Below are 17,982 nucleotides of genomic sequence, written 5' to 3'. Positions count from 1 at the left end.
AAAACAAAAAAAAACAAAATAACCTTGTAATCTTGTACATAAGTTTTAAAAATATACAGGCTTTGTCAGCTACAGGTTGTTGAGGAAGAGCCTTGTACATTTCCTTGTTTTTGTGAAATCTGCTTATCCTGGCATTTTTCTGTTTTGGGGAGGGGGGTTGTTGCTGTCAGCGCATTGTGTCGTTGACATAGCTGCTGAAAACATGAAGGTCAGCCCCTTTTAGAATCCTCATTGAGAAGCCTATCTGGGCCGGCTGATATGGACTCGCTGGAATGTCGGATTCCGTGAATTCGTTTCAGTGAGCCCTCGCTGCGGAATAAACTGTTTATCTGAAACAGTCAGAGAACTTTACAGTGTAACTGTCAGCTCACTGGAAAGAGGAGACCACATCTGGAAGTCTTTTTTTTTGGGTGGGGGGGGGGGGGAGTCCGGGGCTGGAAAGTTGTTGTGAAACCGATAGTCATTCTCTTGGCCTTCAGGTGCTAGTGTGTGTGTGTGTGTGTGTGTGTGTGTGTGTGTGTGCGTGTGTGTGTGTGCGCGCGTGCGTGTGTGAGTGTAGCTTTATTCAGCCGGATTGACTTTGGGGTGAGGCTGGGAGGACTTTGGGGTGAGGGCAGGCGGACTTTGGGGTGAGGGCAGGGGGACTTTGGGGTGAGGGCAGGGCGGACTTTGAGGTGAGGGCAGGAGGACTTTGGGGTGAGGGCAGGCGGACTTTGGGGTGAGGGCAGGAGGACTTTGGGGTGAGGGCAGGCGGACTTTGGGGTGAGGGCAGGCGGACTTTGGGGTGAGGGCAGGGCGGACTTTGGGGTGAGGGCAGGGCGGACTTTGGGGTGAGGGCAGGGCGGACTTTGGGGTGAGGGCCTGAGGATTTTTGGGTGAGGGCAGGGGGACTTTTGGGTGAGGGCAGGCGGACTTTGGGGTGAGGCTGGGAGGACTTTGGGGTACTTCTGCACCTCTCATATGGATCCTGCAGTAGGTCCGTGGATGTGAGTGGTGGAATTGGCTCCTGCTGTGGAACAAGGATCTGTCTGTCTGTCTGGAACGAGGATCTGTCTGTCTGTGGGGGTTGTGACCAGTGTAAACCCCTGGGGTTCTGTCTGTAGCGCTCTCATGAATTCCCCAATCAGCAAGAAGTTTATATTCTTGTTTAAAAGCTAAGGGGGGCATGGTGGGGGGGGGTAGGTGTGTGTGACACTGGACATCCTGAGCACCCCCCCCCCCCAGCCTGTGTGTGACCCGAGCAGAGGGGCCCAAGTGTAGGGGAGTGGGCAGCTAGAACCAGGAAATGGTATGCAGAAAGCCCCCCCCCCATTTCTCATACCCAAAGCCCCCCCTGCCCCCGCGGCCTCTGCGCCCCACCCTCATTGTTCTGGCCCTGAGCGTGCCTTCCTGTTGCAGACGGGCTGGGTGTGTGGGACGTGGCCGAACGCCTCTACATTTTGGAGCGGTTGGAGGAGCTCCTGGAGCGCTGGGATACCCCGGATCGGACCGGACCGCACCATGAGGACGGGGCAGTGACACACGACCCGGACCAGCACAGCGGGACAGGTAGGGGGGGCAGGGAGGGAACGGGCGGGGGTAGGGGTAGGGGAGGGGGAGGGGGAGGGACGGCGGGGGAGGGGTACGCAGCAGCAGGAAGGGACACCAAGATACGGGACGGGTGGGCTGGGATGGGACAGCAGGATATGGGACGGGGGTGGGCTGGGGGGGGACAGCAGGATATGGGACGGGGGCGGGCTGGGGGGGGACAGCAGGATATGGGACGGGGTGCGTGGTTGCCGCCCCTATCCCTCATTAACAGCATGGCATTGTGCCACAGTGGTGTTAAAGAGCTTCTCTCTGCCCGCAGTGTTTGAGCAGAGCAAACTGTGGCTTTAACCTGGACACAACTCTACCTGCCATTCCATCACCTTTACCTTCCATTTCCCCTGTGTTTGTGTTTGTCCCTTTCCCACCACCCCCCATTGTCTTTGCCTTTGAGTCTGAACTGGGGAGGGGGGGCAGAGAGGGTTTTGGGGGAGCATGACAGGAAGTAAAAGTGGGAGTTTTGTGGGAGAGTATTTGTACCATCATGACGTTCCCTCTCTCCCTCTTCTCCCTGGAAAGCCCTGTGCTGATGTCCCAGACCCGACCTGTGTCCTAAAACGCTTTTATTTGCCGCAGATGTTTCGGAAAAAAGCTTCATCCTCCTTGAGAATGAGAAGATTATCAGAAAGCAATAGATGTAATAATTCCACCTTCATTACCGTAGATGCTGCATTAACTCTAGACTGCTCCTTTACACCCAGAGTCGTTAGTGGAAACCGCTCAGGAGAAGCGCTTCACGTGGCCGTTAGCTGCCCTGTAAACAGCCTCTGCAAACTTCTGTAACACTGCAGGATTTTACTGAAGGAAACGATTTGTGAAGTGGATCTGCTCTGCATTACTACAGCCAAGAGCTTACTGTCCATCGCCTCGACTGGATCCATTTAGCTTCCCTCCGTACGTTCGTGCACTGGGACTTTAAGAGCCAGTGTGTAGCTCACCAGGACAGCACTTGTGGTCTGTTTTTAAACAGATTCATTTGATTACATTTTAGCTTTTACCTGGAGTGGTTTCTTCCTAATGACTTTGGGTGTTTGACCTTGATTGCTAACACATTTTTCTTTAATACCATAATAATGACATTTGTGGAAATGGGCATTGTATGTGTAGCAGATGTGCTGGGCTTATGTGCTGCTTTGGTTTGGGAAGATGAATGAAATGGAAGTTAAATGTTCGATCTTTAAGGACAGTAAATGTGGGAAAGCTGTTGTCTCTGGGGAAAGGGCGCTCGTATGCTGGAGCTCTGTGTGCCCCGGACAGGGGGGCACTCCTGGGTGGTCTCTGGCACCATGACGCTGGGCTTTAGTTCTGCATAATCGGTTGCCGTGGGTGACCGTCACTTTTTGGAAAGATTATACACGGCTCTGCAGGCTTTTGGAAACACTGCACGGACATTCGGTGTCAGTTGTCACATTTTTTCCATAAATCGAAAACAACACCGAGTTTGGCTTTAAAGGCCCCGTGCGCGAGCACCGCCGTAAATAAGAAGGCCTCATTGGTCTCCGTGACGCCCAGCAGTCATTGTGCTGAAAATGTAGTTTTTAAAAATGATGGTCCATGTTTGGGGACTTCATTCTCACAGGCACTCAGAGGATAAGGGTGCCTTCTGTCCGTGGGGTGCACTCTGTTTCCCCGCTCTGTGTGATGTCAGTGATGCTGTGTTTAAGTTTGTGTTCAGGGGGATGGAGGTGTTCTGAGGTGTTGAGTTTAAGCGGGTGTGTGTTCAGGGGGATGGAGGTGTTCTGAGGTGTTGAGTTTAAGCGGGTGTGTGTTCAGGGGGATGGAGGTGTTCTGAGGTGTTGAGTTTAAGCGGGTGTGTGTTCGCGGGCTGATGGTTCTGTCGGTTCCTGTACAGGGAGCATTGAGCGCGGACGCAGTTCCTCCTTTCATGAGGTGCGTGGCCTGCGGGGGGAGGGGGACATGAGGCCCACGGCTGAGGAAACGTCCAGCAGCAGCAGCAGCAGCAGCAACACCGTGTTACAGCGCCTCCTGCAGGAGCAGATGCGCTATGGCGATAGCAGGAACTACATGTCCCAGCAGCCTCAACAGCAGCAGCAGCAGCAGCAGCCGCAGGGCGGGGCGGGGGGGTACCCAGGGCCCGGCGGCCCAGGAGAGGACCACCCCATGGTCCCGCACATCGCCCGGCAGGAGCCGCAGGGCCAGGAGCTGCAGTCCGACGGGGGCCTGGAGAAACAGCTGAGCTCCCGCGGAGGAGGCGGGGCCGGGAGCGGCGGGGGCGGGGCAGGACCTGGGGGTGGGGGAGGGGGCGGTGGCCAGGGTCCCGAGGACCTGCCCACGTACGAGGAGGCGAAGGTGCAGTCGCAGTACTTTCGGGGGCCGCCCCAGCTGCCCCCCTCAGTGGGCGCGGCCTTCTACGTGACGGGGGTGAGTAACCCGAAGGTGCGGACGGAGGGGCGCGCGGCGGTGCAGCGGGTGAGCGGGGGGAAGGTGCACCAGGACGACGGGCTGAAGGACCTGAAGCAGGGCCACGTGCGCTCTCTCAGCGAGCGGCTCATGCAGCTCTCGCTCGCCACCAGCGGCGTCAAGGCGCACGCCCCCGTCACCAGCGCCCCGCTGTCCCCCCAGCTGCCCCCCCCGGGGGACTACTACAAACCCGCGCAGCACCGCGGCCCCCCGCCCGACTACCCCTTCCGCCCCCCACCCAAACAGCAGCCGCTTCAGCAGCACCAGCAGGAGCTGGGACATTACTACCCCCCCGACCCCCGCGCCAGCCAGCCCAGCCAGCACAGCCAGCACAGCCAGCACAGCCAGCACAGCCAGCACAGCCAGCACAGCCAGCACAGCCGCGGAGACCTGCCCCACGTGCGCTACCAGCCCCCCCCGGAGTACGGCTCCTTCAGGTGAGGGCCCCCCCCGCATACCCACCCCTATACCTGCTGACTGTGATCCGAGCCCCGCTGCTCTGGGCTCTGCTCTACACACTGTCACACACCAGCTGTGGGTGCAGCGTTTCACTCTCCTGAGAGTAACTCTGGATTAGAGAGTCCGCTTGGTGAATGTAATGTCGTCTGACTCTGACACTATTTCAGTCACATGCCTACAAGACAATTGGCCTCAAATTTGCTGGTGGATAAAATGGTTGATTAGGTATTAGGGGTCAAGGTTAGTTTATTAGATATAATGGATCCCTGAGAGTGTATACCACTAATAATGCCATACGTAAAACACATAAATAATAAACAGAAATGATTACACATGGCTTCTAAAGCATAGTTAGTTGCATATACAGAGATCCCTTTTTAATACCGCCCTTTCAAAACAGGTTCATGGTGACCGGGATTCATTTTGAAAGACTCAGTGATTTAATGTATGAAACGTCTTGCCAGGCGACATAAACACATTTTTGGAAGGAGCCCAATGAGAGAGGCTTGTTCTGCCTGTTTGTCCCACAGGCAGTTGAACTGGGAGCTGGTCTATGTCAGACACAGAAGAATGTGAAACATATTTACATCTGTGTCACCCGCCCTCAGCAAGTCGCTACATGACTCGCGTTCAGTCGAGTCGCCCAACACAAAGGGTTTCTCTCTCCGGTGGCGTGCGCTCAGCTTACTGACAAAAAGTGTTTCAGAAAAGGCCAGCGCTGAAGCGGTCTGCCCCACTGTCATCCCTGTACTTTAGCATTTTTGACATTGGGCACATAACTTATAGCTATGGTCACCCTGTTTCCCCTGCTGTGTCAGAATAAGCCTTAACGCAGTGCAGTTTGAAAGTGTGTCACAGGACACTCTCCTGTTGGCTCATACGGCAGATTTGGGCAGTTACTGGCAGTGAGGCCAGGCACAGACATGTCTAATGAGGGCAGCAGAAGCAGGGAGGCCGGGCACAGACATGTCTAACGAGGGCAGCAGAAGCAGGGAGGCCAGGCACAGACATGTCTAATGAGGGCAGCAGAAGCAGGGAGGCCGGGCACAGACATGTCTAATGAGGGCAGCAGAAGCAGGGAGGCCGGGCACAGACATGTCTAATGAGGGCAGCAGAAGCAGGGAGGCCAGGCACAGACATGTCTAACGAGGGCAGCAGAAGCAGGGAGGCCAGGCACAGACATGTCTAACGAGGGCAGCAGAAGCAGGGAGGCCAGGCACAGACATGTCTAACGAGGGCAGCAGAAGCAGTGAGGCCAGGCACAGACATGTCTACGAGGGCAGCAGAAGCAGGGAGGCCAGGCACAGACATGTCTAACGAGGGCAGCAGAAGCAGGAGGCCGGGCACAGACATGTCTAACGAGGGCAGCAGAAGCAGGGAGGCCAGGCACAGACATGTCTAACGAGGGCAGCAGAAGCAGGGAGGCCAGGCACAGACATGTCTAATGAGGGCAGCAGAAGCAGGGAGGCCGGGCACAGACATGTCTAAGGAGGGCAGCAGAAGTCGCATCTGAGCACTGCTGTGTTTTCACGTGCATCAGTTCATTTAATCAGAGAAAGCTGCAGAGGTGTGAGCTGTAGAGATACTGCACCGTAGCGCTCAGCGCTGACAGCAGCCAGCACAACGAACAGTAAGGCATTCAGTGCTGTAGCTGGCGCTAGATGAGTCTGCAGATAGAGAGCTAGTTTAGCTCTTAAAGCAGAGCACTGGAGCTGAGAGTGGTGCTATGAGCAGCGGGATATACAGGGTTGGATTAGTGCTCAGAGAACAGGACGGCAGACTCTAACGGTGGAGCTGAGGTGCAGTTTTAACAGGTGGGGAGCGGGACAGAGACTCACCAGGATTGGGTGTTTGTTTTTCGGCAGGTCCAATAAGGAGAGCTCAAGCCACTCCCACCGCCTCGCCCACCACCACAGCCCCACCTCCTCGGTCACGTCCGTGGGGTCCCTGTCCCGCGCCCAGTCCTCCACCCTCAGCAGCCTGATGGGGGCGCACCACGCCCCCCCCATGTCCCACCCGGGGGAGCCCTTCATGATGGGCCCCCGGAGCCCCCAAGGGCCCGGCTCACACATGGGGGACCAGTTCAGCGGGGGCCCGATGCACCCCCACCCCCAGCGCAGCCACGGCTTCCAGCCGGAACACTACATGTCGGCCCCCAGGAGCCACGGCCACGCCCCCCCGCAGCAGCAGCAGCAGTACCCGCCCCCCCACGCCCTGCAGGGGGAGCCCTACGTCATGGTGGCCCGCGCCCAGCAGATGGTGGAGATGCTGTCCCAGGAGAACCACCTGCTCAAGCAGGAGATGGAGATCTGCTGTGACAAGGTGGCCAAGTATCAGAAGGTAAGATAATATGTATTTTTATTATTAATAGTAATATACATTACTATTATTAGTATTTGGAATTGCTATGGGTTTGGTTTGGACAGATTTTCCTGACTGAGTGTAAAGCTGTGTTTTGTGAGTGTATAGCTGTGTTTTCTGCGTGTAAAGCTGTGTTTTCTGTATGTAAAATTGTTTTGTGAGTGTAAAGCTGTGTTTTCTGCATGTAAAGCTGTGTTTTGTGAGTGTAAAGCTGTGTTTTGTGAGTGTATAGCTGTGTTTTGTGAGTGTAAAGCTGTGTTTTCTGTATGTAAAGCTGTGTTTTCTGTATGTAAAGCTGTGTTTTGTGAGTGTAAAGCTGTGTTTTCTGCATGTAAAGCTGTGTTTTGTGAGTGTAAAGCTGTGTTTTCTGCGTGTAAAGCTGTGTTTTGTGAGTGTAAAGCTGTGTTTTCTGCGTGTAAAGCTGTGTTTTGTGAGTGAGCTGAAAGCTGTTTCCTGCAGCTGGAGACGGAGATCCAGCTGGTCTCTGAGGCCTATGAGAACCTGGTCAAGTCCTCCAGTAAGAGGGAGGCGCTGGAGAAAACCATGAGGAACAAACTGGAGCTGGAGGTGCGCCGATTACACGACTTCAACAGAGATCTGCGAGGTACGGCCTTGGGGGGGCAGGGGGGCCACGACTTCAACAGGGACCTGTCCTGCATGCCTCACTGTCCAGTGTCTGTGCCTCACTGTCCGGTGTTTGTGCCTCTCTGTCCGGTGTCTGTGCCTCTGTGTCCTGTATCTGTGTCTCTGTGTCCTGCGTCTGTTCCTCGCAGTCCTGCGTCTGTGCCTCTTGTCCTGTGTCTGTGCCTCTCTGTCCTGTGTCTGTGCCTCGCGGTCCTGCGTCTGTTCCTTGCAGTCCTGCGTCTGTGCCTCTGTGTCCTGCATCTGTGCCTCACTGTCCAGTGTCTGTGCCTCTCTGTCCGGTGTCTGTGCCTCTCTGTCCTGTATCTGTTTCTCTGTGTCCTGCGTCTGTTCCTTGCAGTCCTGCGTCTGTGCCTCACTGTCCGGCGTCTGTGCCTCTGTGTCCTGCATCTGTTCCTCGCGGCCCTGCGTCTGTGCCTCTGTGTCCTGTGTCTGTGCCTCACTGTCCGGTGTCTGTGCTTCTGTGTCCTGCGTCTGTTCCTCGCAGTCCTGTGTCTGTGCCTGTGTGTCCTGCATCTGTACCTCTCTGTCCGGCGTCTGTGCCTCTCTGTCCGGCGTCTGTGCCTCTCTGTCCGGCGTCTGTGCCTCACTGTCCGGCGTCTGTGCCTCTCTGTCCGGTGTCTGTGCCTCGCGGTCCTGCGTCTGTGCCTCTGTGTCCTGCGTCCGTGCCTTGTGGTTTTTCTGAGAAGAAACCCCTGCGTTTGTGGCTGGACGCCCAGGCTAGGCTCCGTGGGGAGATTCCATGGCTTCAAAGCCAAACACACAGAAACATCCCCCCTTTCAGAAATGTTCCTTCTCCTGGCAGCACAGCGCCTTCTTCCTTCTCCACGTGTGGACGGGGAGCCCTTCTCATGTTTCTGCATCCAGTAAAACTGCAGCAGAGTTTTTTTTACTTTTGTCTTTTAGAAACTGTAGAAATGGGGGCGCAGAATGTGAAGCTGGATCGCTGGTCATACGTTCCTCTCATAAATATTACTCTAGCGTTTGGCCTGATTCTGCGCCGCGGCTGGGCAGCATAAGGGGCCCTTTGTCCTCTTTATTAGTGAAATGTGCCGAGCACTCTCTGGGAAACGCGCTCGTATAAAGTTTTTGTTTTATTTTTGTTTTCCAATTTGCTGAGCAACAGGCCCCCGCGGCGCGAGGCTGGGGAGGGATCTTTGGCGGGAGCGCGAGGTCCATTAAACCCGCCGGAGAAGCCGGAATTCCCCAGACTTCCACATCCACTCCGGTCCACACGCTCGCTTTACAGCGCCTTCAGCCAGAAACAGGCCTTGAGTAAATCTGCGGGCCTTCTGCAGAGAGCTCCAGTCTGCTGTGTCACAAGCTAAACGCCATTAAATGCAAGATGGCGGTATCAGCAAAACTAACGTCAAAAAAAGAAATTCAGCCGGAAAAGAAATATCGGGCTGTGTTGAGGGACGTCTTGTGTGATTTGTGCTGATCCGTCTCATCCCACATAACTGGCTCTTTGCTGAGCTCTGTGTTATTACACTGTTATTGTTTTTGTGCAGGGAGTTTGTCAGAACAGAACGATGTTAACCTCAGTGTCACGTTGTGTGTTACAGAACGCATGGAGACCGCTAACAAGCAGCTAGCCGCTAAAGAGTGCGAAGGGTCTGAAGACAACCGCAAGACCATCTCTCAGCTTCTGGCTCAGAGTGAGTACAGCCACCTCTCAGCTTCTGGCTCAGAGTGAGTACGGCCACCTCTCAGCTTCTGGCTCAGAGTGAGGGGGCGGTCCAGCACCGGACGCCTCTGTCAGGAAGCGCTGCCTTTCTGTCCCGCTGAGATGGATTTGGAGCTCCGCCCGAAGGCCTTCCCCTTGGCGGTACGGAGGAGGTGCGCGTGTGACGGCCTCTTGTCCTCTTCACTGACAGATAAGGAGACGCAGCGGGAGAAGGAGACGTTGGAGATCGAGCTGAACTCGCTCCGCTCCACAAACGAGGACCAGCGGCGGCACATCGAGATCCGGGACCAGGCTCTGAACAACGCGCAGGCCAAAGTGGTCAAACTGGAGGAGGAGGTGAGCTCATCATTTTCGTTAAAGAACGGATAGCTCTCCTACCCTCTCGTCCTCAGGGAGACTGTTCCGGGTATGGTGGCCAGAGTGTGGGGTGGAGGGGAGCCCAGGACTGAAGTGGTAATCCAGCTTCATAAATTGATTAGAGACTGGCAGCGATGCACTGCTGCAGGCGCTTCGACACGCTCGGGGTGAGGGCGGGGGTTTGTGGAAAAATTAAAAATAGAAGAAAGAAAGGGGCACTGTGCTGCATTCCAGGGCCTGGAGGCGTTCCCGTCCGAAAACCTGCGCAGATCTGAAAACCTGCGCAGATCTGCTCCACGTTTTAATGTGAAACTGCTTCAGTGGCACCAGCTCCAACGGGAAATAAAACCTTTGTTTCCAAATTAGTGTCAGATCATCTCCTCCCTTTTACATGCATATATTTGCGCCCCCCAGTGGACACAAAGCGAAATGAAAAACTGCAGGCTGGGGTCAATTTCATTTCAGTCCATTCAGGAAGTGAATTGAAATTACTTTTGTGAATTGAAGAATGCATGTAATTTTCTGTGAAGAGTTTTCAATGAATCGCATGAATTTCAATTAATTCCCTGAACAACAAATTAAAAAAATGAGTCAAAGATGTGTTTTGCCTCATCAGGTACATCACCATTACACCCCCCCTCCCCCCACACACACACACATAGCATACATGTACAATTTAATGAATGCATCCTATGAGTCCCTGTGGTTTACTCAAAGCCTTACTCAAAGCCTTTCTTGAATCATAAGTTCATGAGTAGGTATTGTCCCTAAGCAGGAAGACTTCCTCAGTAATAGTGGGGTGCAGTCCTGTGATTTGGTATGATGCCGTTTTGTAGTTTTTCTCTATATCAGTCTGTTAGTCACTAAAGGAAGTGGCAAATTTCAGTAGAAACTGGGCCATCCGTGATGGTGCATTTGCTTCCAGTTACTCATAGATGGGTTTTGCTATTTATCAAACAGATTTATTGGCTCAGCAGACAGCCTTGGGAAGCTTCCATTTTAAAATACCTTTTTATTCAGTTGGATTCTTTCCAGAGCGATTCAGGGTTAAATACCTTGCTCGAGGATACAACGGCAGGGCTAATTCATGGAATCCATTATCTAAACCCCCCCACCCTGAATAGAAATGTGCTCTCTGTTTCACTACACAGAGAGATCAGGTTTTAAAAACTGAACAAACAGGTAGTTGGGATCAGAGATCTGTGGACGATAGGGCCTTCAAGCAAAAATAAAGCTGAGCTTTACGCTTGATCCTTCTTACAGAGCCTCAGAATCCTGCTCTGTTCTTGGCACAAGGTCTGTGTTTTTGTTCTGGGAGGAGGGTTAACGTAGGGCTGCGTACCTGTGTACCTGTGGCTGTGTAGGTTGCGCTGTGTACCTGTGTTCAGAGGGCTGGGTTGCAGGGTTCACTGCTGGGGTGCAGTGTTCTGTGAGCTGGGTTGCAGTGTTCATTGAGCTGGGTTGCAGTGTTCTGTGAGCTGGGTTGCAGTGTTCATTGAGCTGGTTTGCGAGGTTCACTGCTGCGTTGCAGGGCTGAGGTGTTCAGAGAGCTGGGTTAGTAGTATGTTATGTACCATTTCATTAGCGTTAACGCTACTGCTTACTGCTACAGTGAGCGAATCACTCCTGCTGTTGCCATGGAAACTCTGTGTTTACCCGAACAGGACGTTAGATAACGTTAGCTGCGTTTTAGCTTAGCATAAGCTCTATTCTCTATTAATATTTTAAAGTCCGTTCTCACCATATTAATTAAAATAACAACTCTTACTAAGTAACTATACTATACACCATGTCCGTTACCCGGGTTTCCTCACTACATAAAATAAGGTGACAATACAAACGTTACAATATTGTAAAACAGCGGGTAGATAGCTTAGCTACCCTCAGCTAGCACCTACCCAATGCACTTGTTGGCTAGCTAACGGTTAGCTAGGTTAGCTTCATTTGGCGATCTCCAAAATAGACTATTATTCACATGTACAATTGATTAAACAACGAACAACACATCACACTACATTTCTACTGTTATAACAAATCATGGTGATCTTTATACATTGCTTTACCTGCAAATATATTCAAATAATAGTTAGTTGCAGAACAACGGGTTGCTGTGACTTCAAAATGATTTTCTGACAACTGACCTAGCTCGCGCACCGCTCTGTGAATGTGATAGGTGCGACACGCCCATTAGTTTACAACGTCATATTATAGTTGCAAGTAGGACATGGGGTGTCTTTGTATATCCCACACTGGGCTGCAATGTTTAGTGCTGGGTTGCAGGGTTCAGTGCTGGGTTGCATGGTTCACAGCTGGGTTGCAGGGTTTAGTGCTGGGTGAGTGGGGGGATTGAGCAGGGGTAGAGTGGGGGTGGGGTGGTGAGTGGGGGCGTTGAGCAGGGGTAGAGTGGAGGGGGGGTTGTGTGGGGATAGAGTGGAGGGGGGGTTGAGTGGGGGTAGAGTCGGGGGGATGGGTGAGCTGTGATAAAGTGGCGGGGTTGAGAGTGGGGTACAGTGGGGTGGGAGTTACTGTGTGTGTGGGGGGTACAGTGGGTGGGTTGCGCAGGATGAAGAGCGCATGATGGAGCACCGTACTCTTCCTCTCTGCAGCTGAAGAAGAAGCAGGTGTACGTGGAGAAGGTGGAGCGCATGCAGCAGGCTCTTGCTCAGCTACAGGCTGCCTGTGAGAAGAGAGAACAGCTGGAGCACAGACTGCGTACACGCCTGGAGAGAGAGCTGGAGTCACTGCGCATGCAGCAGGTACACACGCTTACTCACACTGACACACACTTACTCACACTGACACACACTTACTCACACCGACACACTCTTACTCACACACGCACGCACGCCTGGAGAGAGAGCTGGAGTCACTGGAGTACACACACACACCATACATACACACACACACTCACACACACACACACACACCATACATACACACACACACTCACACACACACACACACACTGACACGCACATACATACACACACACATACACACACACACACAGACACAGACACACACACACATATACATACACACACACACACACACACAGACACACATACATATACACACACACAACAGACACACATACACACACACACACACTGTCACTGCAAATAGAAAGCATGAAACTCGGTCAGTCTTGCTGTATGTGGGATGTCCCAGAATTCAACACTGCACCAACTCAGGAGACATGCTATATTTGTAGAATTCCATTCTGCACTTCCTGTGTCCAGCCCCGTTGTGGAGGAATGTTTTTACAGTACAGGGATGGAGGCAGGTTTTTGCAGGGTGATGTGGTGGTGGGGGGGGGGTCAGTGGGACAGCGTAAGCCTTGTTCTGTGCTCAGTGATGTAGGGACGGGGGGCGGGGAGCTGTGGAGTCCCAGCTGTGGAGTCCATTAGGGGCCTGGAGGAGAGGGGCGGTCAGCAGGGCATGCTGGGATGCTGGTGCCCTTACAGTGTGGGGGTGGGGGTGGGGGGAGAATCGCACACCAGAGCTCATTGTGCAGCCACCATTTCAACAGGTGTCACGCTGCTAATAGAGCTGAGTTCCATTCTGCGATCAGCCAGCGGGACACTGATTTACATCTGGAACATAATCTGAATGTGCTCACAGCCTAATCTCACTGTCTCTGTCTGTCTCGCTCCCTCCCACCCCTCTCTCCCAGCGGCAGGGCGGGGCCCAGGGCTCCAGCGTTCCCGAGTACAACACGTCAGCGCTGATGGAGCAGCTTCGGGAGAAGGAGGAGCGTATCCTGGCTCTGGAGGCCGACATGACCAAGTGGGAGCAGAAGTACCTGGAGGAGAGCGTCATGCGCCAGTTTGCCCTGGACGCTGCCGCCTCCGTCGCCACGCAGAGGTGTGTGTGTGAGTGCGTGTGTGTGTGTGTGTGAGTATGTGTGTGTGTGTGCTCGTGCTTGCGTGCGTATAAGTGTGCGTGTGCGTGTGCGTGTGCGTGTGCGTGTGCGTGTGCGTGTGTGTGTGTGAGCGTGTGAGCGTGTGTGCGTGTGTGCGTGTGTGTGTGTGTGAGCGCGTGTGTGTGTGCATTTCTCACACTCGTGTCTATTTTGTTGTCAGGGACACCTCTGTGGGCAGCAGCCACTCCCCCAGCAGCAGCTATGACACGTCGGTGGAGGCGCGTATCCAGAAGGAGGAGGAGGAGATCCTCATGGCCAACCGCCGCTGCCTGGACATGGAGAGCAGGTCGGCCCCGCCCGCCACTTCCTGTTACAGCGCCACTTTCTGTTACAGCGCCACTTCCTGTAAAAGCCCCCTTTCCTGTGAAATCTCTTTCCTGTAAAAGCTCCCTTTCCTGTGAAGGCTCTTTCATGTAAAAGCCCCCTTTCCTGTGAAATCTCTTTCCTGTAAAAGCTCCCTTTCCTGTGAAATCTCTTTCCTGTAAAAGCTCCCTTTCCTGTGAAATCTCTTTCGTGTAAAAGCTCCCTTTCCTGTGAAGGCTCTTTCATGTAAAAGCTCCCTTTCCTATAAAATCTCCCTTTCCTGGGAAGCACTGATGAGTTTGAGGGCCTGCTCTAAGCTTCCTGCGTCTGCTTCCTGAAGGATCAAGAACCTGCATGCGCAGATCATCGAGAAGGACGCCATGATCAAAGTGTTGCATCAGCGCTCGCGGAAGGAGCCCAAGGCCGACGCCCCGGCCGCCATGCGGCCGTCTAAGTCGCTGATGTCCATCGCCAACGCCGGCGGCTCGGGGCTGCTCTCGCACACGCTCGGGCTGAGCGGCAGCCCCATCACCGAGGAGCGCAAGGACGACCGCAGCTGGAAGGGCAGCCTGGGTAAGCTCCACACGCCGGCACTCAGTGGTACTGCACGCTGGCCCTCGGTGGTACTGCATACTGGCCCTCGGTGGTACTGCATGCTGACGCTCAGTGGCGCCACATGCTGGCACTCAGTGGTACTGCACGCTGGCCCTCCGTGGTACTGCATACTGGCCCTCGGTGGTACTGCATGCTGACGCTCAGTGGCGCCACATGCTGGCTCTCAGTGGTACTACGACGACTCCACAGTCACAACTGCCCAGTGCAAAAAAAATAAACACTGAGGATGGGAAAGCTGGGGAGGGTGTAAATATCGGACGCAGACGGGTGTTTCTGATGGGAGGACGCACGCTGTGCTGCAGAATGCCAGGCGGCTCTCGGGTTCTGTGTTCTGCGGTTCTGGTTCTGGTCGGTGGAACCACAGACCCGGCCGCTGGGTTCTGTCCGGTTGCCTGGGGAGATTCTGAAGGTTCTGTCCTGTTCCGCCAGGCATTCTACTGGGCCCAGAGTACCGCATGGACTCTCTGCGTACGGAGTCCATCTCCTCGTCCCCCTCGCCCGTCCTGCCCTCCACCCCCATGGCGGCAGGACACTCCAAAACAGGCAGCAGGGACAGCTGCACCCAGACGGATAAGGGCCAGGAGCCCAGCAAACCCAGCACCCCCGCCCTGCCCTCTGCCCCGGTCCCGACCCGCCTCACCAGCCCCAGCCCGGTCTACATCCCGGACCGCATCGCAGGTTTGCCCCCCCCAAACGCACATTTATACACACAACCAGGTTTAAGGGCCCATCTTACCAACCAATTTCAATATCCACTTCACTCCTCATTCCTAATCTTCACTTTCTATATATAATAATGATATATAATGATATATAAATATATTTATAGATTTCTGTTAACGTACCCTCTCCTCCTCGGTGCCAAACTAAAGTTCCCATGCGATCTGATTGGCTCTGTAACCCCAGTGGCGTTGAGCTCGCTAATGTTTACATGCGTGTGGAGAACAGTAAGCTGCCCCAAGATGGCGGACGGTTGGTGATGAGTCGCTCACACGCTGGGTGCTCAGCTTTGATCTCCTGGCTCGTTAGACAGGGGGTGTGTGTGTGTGTGTGTGTGTGTGTGTGTTGCACAGACGTTACAGTGTGTGTGTGTGTGTGTCCCGTACAGACATTTCTGTGTGTGTATGTGTGTCCCGTGCAGACGTTATAGGGTGTGTGTGTGTCCCGTACAGACATTACAGAGTGTGTGTGTGTGTGTGTTCTGTACAGATGTTCCTGCATTCCACAGCAGTACCCTAGAAAGGAGGGCACCCGTGCAGCCGCAGTCGCAGCCACTTGCGCAGACGCAGCCGACGCAGTCCCTGTCGCAGTCTCTGTCTCAGTCTCTGTCTCAGTCTCTGTCCCAGTCCCTGTCCCAGTCTCTGTCTCAGTCCCTATCGCAGCAGGAAGTGGACAGTGAGATGGTGGAGATCCTCATTTAGAGCCCTTCCTCACCAGTGCATTCAGAGACAACACACAGACACTGTCCCACGTGGGTGAAGGATCTTCCTATCTGTCCTCCCCCCCACCCACCCCCCCCCATTTTTGTGTGAGTGAGCGTGCGTTTAAACACACTCCCCATAATGAGCAGGGCTGGTGCTGTCCCTCTGAAACAGACTGTGCAGAACTGGAGCCCCTTCTCCCTGCCCACTGGACCAAATCTCTTAGCTTCTTTTTTCATTTATTGCACTAAGTCTTTTTAAAAAAAATTTTTTTTACTACAAGTGTTTAAGTTTTATTTTCTGTCTGTCTTAGGTATCCTATTTATAAGTAGTTTATATTTACTCATCTTAAACGTGGCACTTGGGTAGTTTGTGTAATTGTAAATCGCAAAATCATTCTAAACCTGTAAATACTGTATGATGATACTGTAAGGCAGGTTCTTTCTCTGTGTTTTTTTAACCCCTTGTACACTACGATTGAGCTGAATCGCTCTGTAACTTGGCCCTGCCAGAGAGGAGCAGGATGCACTGTAAAATACTGTTGGGCTGAAAGCTTTGATTTAAAAGTGGGAATCATTTCTAACTGTGGACGGGGTGTAATTTTGGGGGACCCCACTGGTTTGGGGTGTCCTGCATGCTGTAGATTAGTGTTAAGCACACGCTCCCCTGGAGTGCTTTTTTTTGGGCTTTGGGGTAAACAGAACATTTCCGCGGGGGGGGGGTGAGGATTGCCACGCTCCAGCCTCGAGGCCCGACGGTCCCCTGTGTCTGCATGCTCATGAGATACAGCTGCATGTGTGTAACACGCGTGTGCTGAGGCACCCTGTCCCCTGTGTCTGCAGTGCTCATGAGATACAGCTGCATGTGTGTAACACGCGTGTGCTGAGGCACCCTGTCCCCTGTGTCTGCAGTGCTCATGAGATACAGCTGCATGTGTGTAACACGCGTGTGCTGAGGCACCCTGTCCCGTGGGCCGTGTTTACGGGGGAAGAGGACAGTGTGTGTTTGTAACTGAAGCTCAGTGGCTCATGATCACACCGTGTGGAGCAGGAGCGTGACCCACAGCTTCTCAGTACACCGTCTGAGACCCCGTAGTGTCACTGGCCCCTGTACACGCATGTCACAGCCAGTGAGCAGCATTAGCACAGGTTACAGAAGCATTAGCACAGCCAGTGAGCACCATTAGCACAGGTTACAGAAGCATTAGCACAGCCAGTGAGCACCATTAGCACAGGTTACAGAAGCATTAGCGCATGTTATGTACTACATTAGCATTAGCACAGGTTACAGAAGCATTAGCACAGGTTCTGTACAGAAGCATTAGCACAGGTTCTGTACAGAAGCATTAGCACAGGTTCTGTACAGAAGCATTAGCACAGGTTCTGTACAGAAGCATTAGCACAGGTTCTGTACAGCAGAATTAGCGCAGGTTCTGTGCAGCAGCATTAGCACAGGTTCTGTGCAGCAGCATTAGCACAGGTTCTGTACAGCAGCATTAGCGCAGGTTCTGTACAGCACAGGTAGTCACAGGTCTGTTCCCAGAGCTCTTTAGCTGTGCTGCAAAAGGCTCGACGTTGCTCGGTTGACCCAGCGTACAGTAACTGGGTCAAACGCAGGATTCTAACTGTGCGTCCGGACGGAAGCCCAGGCCCTAACTGCGTTAGCAGGCCGAGTGCTAAAGGTCTTCACATCTCCGCTGAAATCGGTACTTTCTGCATTTCAAGGACAGGTCCCTAACAAAGTCACCGTTTTTTAAAATATGCGAGGGGCGGAGTGCCTGTTAGGGTGCGGGACAATCAGCCTGGAGATACACGCCCAGGATTCTCTCACGGGACACGTTACAGACCTCCCGTCAGGCCGTGTGTTTACCCTCAGCCTCTCCAGTAAAGGTCTGATTCTGTGTTTATGCAGAGAGATCAAGATCGATGAATGTTTGAGCTGCAGAGTGAGTATCGATCTGGAGGACGTGGTCGTCAGAGTAAAGTGATATGCATTTCCACACCCGTGACCGATGGGCAGACTGGTCATGCTTGGTGTCATATGACCCGTGTAAAGTAACGCGTGTGCTGCGTCACGTGTCCCTCCTATTCCCGGACGAGGGCAAGCGTGTGCGTGGAGTGTGAATGTATTTCAGCCGATGGATGTAGCGTTACGTCGCCACTCTGAAGTCTCGGTTCCTCGCACTCTGCATAAGAGCCAGACGC

At 53.5% G+C, this 17,982-nt stretch overlaps 1 protein-coding gene across 6 annotated transcripts in view; it reads left to right on the top strand.

Annotated features, from left to right (window-relative positions):
- The window catches only part of amot (angiomotin), a 31,454-nt gene extending 14,967 nt beyond the window's left edge, over positions 1–16,487 (top strand). For 3 of the 6 annotated variants that reach the window (XM_064349634.1, XM_064349633.1, XM_064349636.1), the window contains 12 exons: positions 1,399–1,548; positions 3,440–4,445; positions 6,333–6,807; positions 7,288–7,432; positions 9,036–9,128; positions 9,348–9,493; positions 12,121–12,270; positions 13,191–13,381; positions 13,600–13,725; positions 14,083–14,315; positions 14,787–15,035; positions 15,567–16,487. In XM_064349634.1, coding sequence (XP_064205704.1) covers positions 1,399–1,548; positions 3,440–4,445; positions 6,333–6,807; positions 7,288–7,432; positions 9,036–9,128; positions 9,348–9,493; positions 12,121–12,270; positions 13,191–13,381; positions 13,600–13,725; positions 14,083–14,315; positions 14,787–15,035; positions 15,567–15,778 — 3,176 coding nt within the window. In that variant the 3' untranslated portion in view covers positions 15,779–16,487. Of the gene's footprint in view, positions 1–1,398; positions 1,549–2,106; positions 2,225–3,439; positions 4,446–6,332; positions 6,808–7,287; positions 7,433–9,035; positions 9,129–9,347; positions 9,494–12,120; positions 12,271–13,190; positions 13,382–13,599; positions 13,726–14,082; positions 14,316–14,786; positions 15,036–15,566 lie in introns of all 6 variants that reach the window. The other 3 variants (XM_064349637.1, XM_064349639.1, XM_064349638.1) reach the window with 2 other exon arrangements.
- Positions 16,488–17,982: the final 1,495 nt, after the last annotated feature.

Source organism: Anguilla rostrata, chromosome 9 (genome assembly GCF_018555375.3).
Source record: "Anguilla rostrata isolate EN2019 chromosome 9, ASM1855537v3, whole genome shotgun sequence".
Taxonomy (NCBI): domain Eukaryota; kingdom Metazoa; phylum Chordata; class Actinopteri; order Anguilliformes; family Anguillidae; genus Anguilla; species Anguilla rostrata.
The sequence above is the reverse complement of the archived record's forward strand: the minus strand, read 5'-3'. Positions and strand labels throughout refer to the sequence as shown.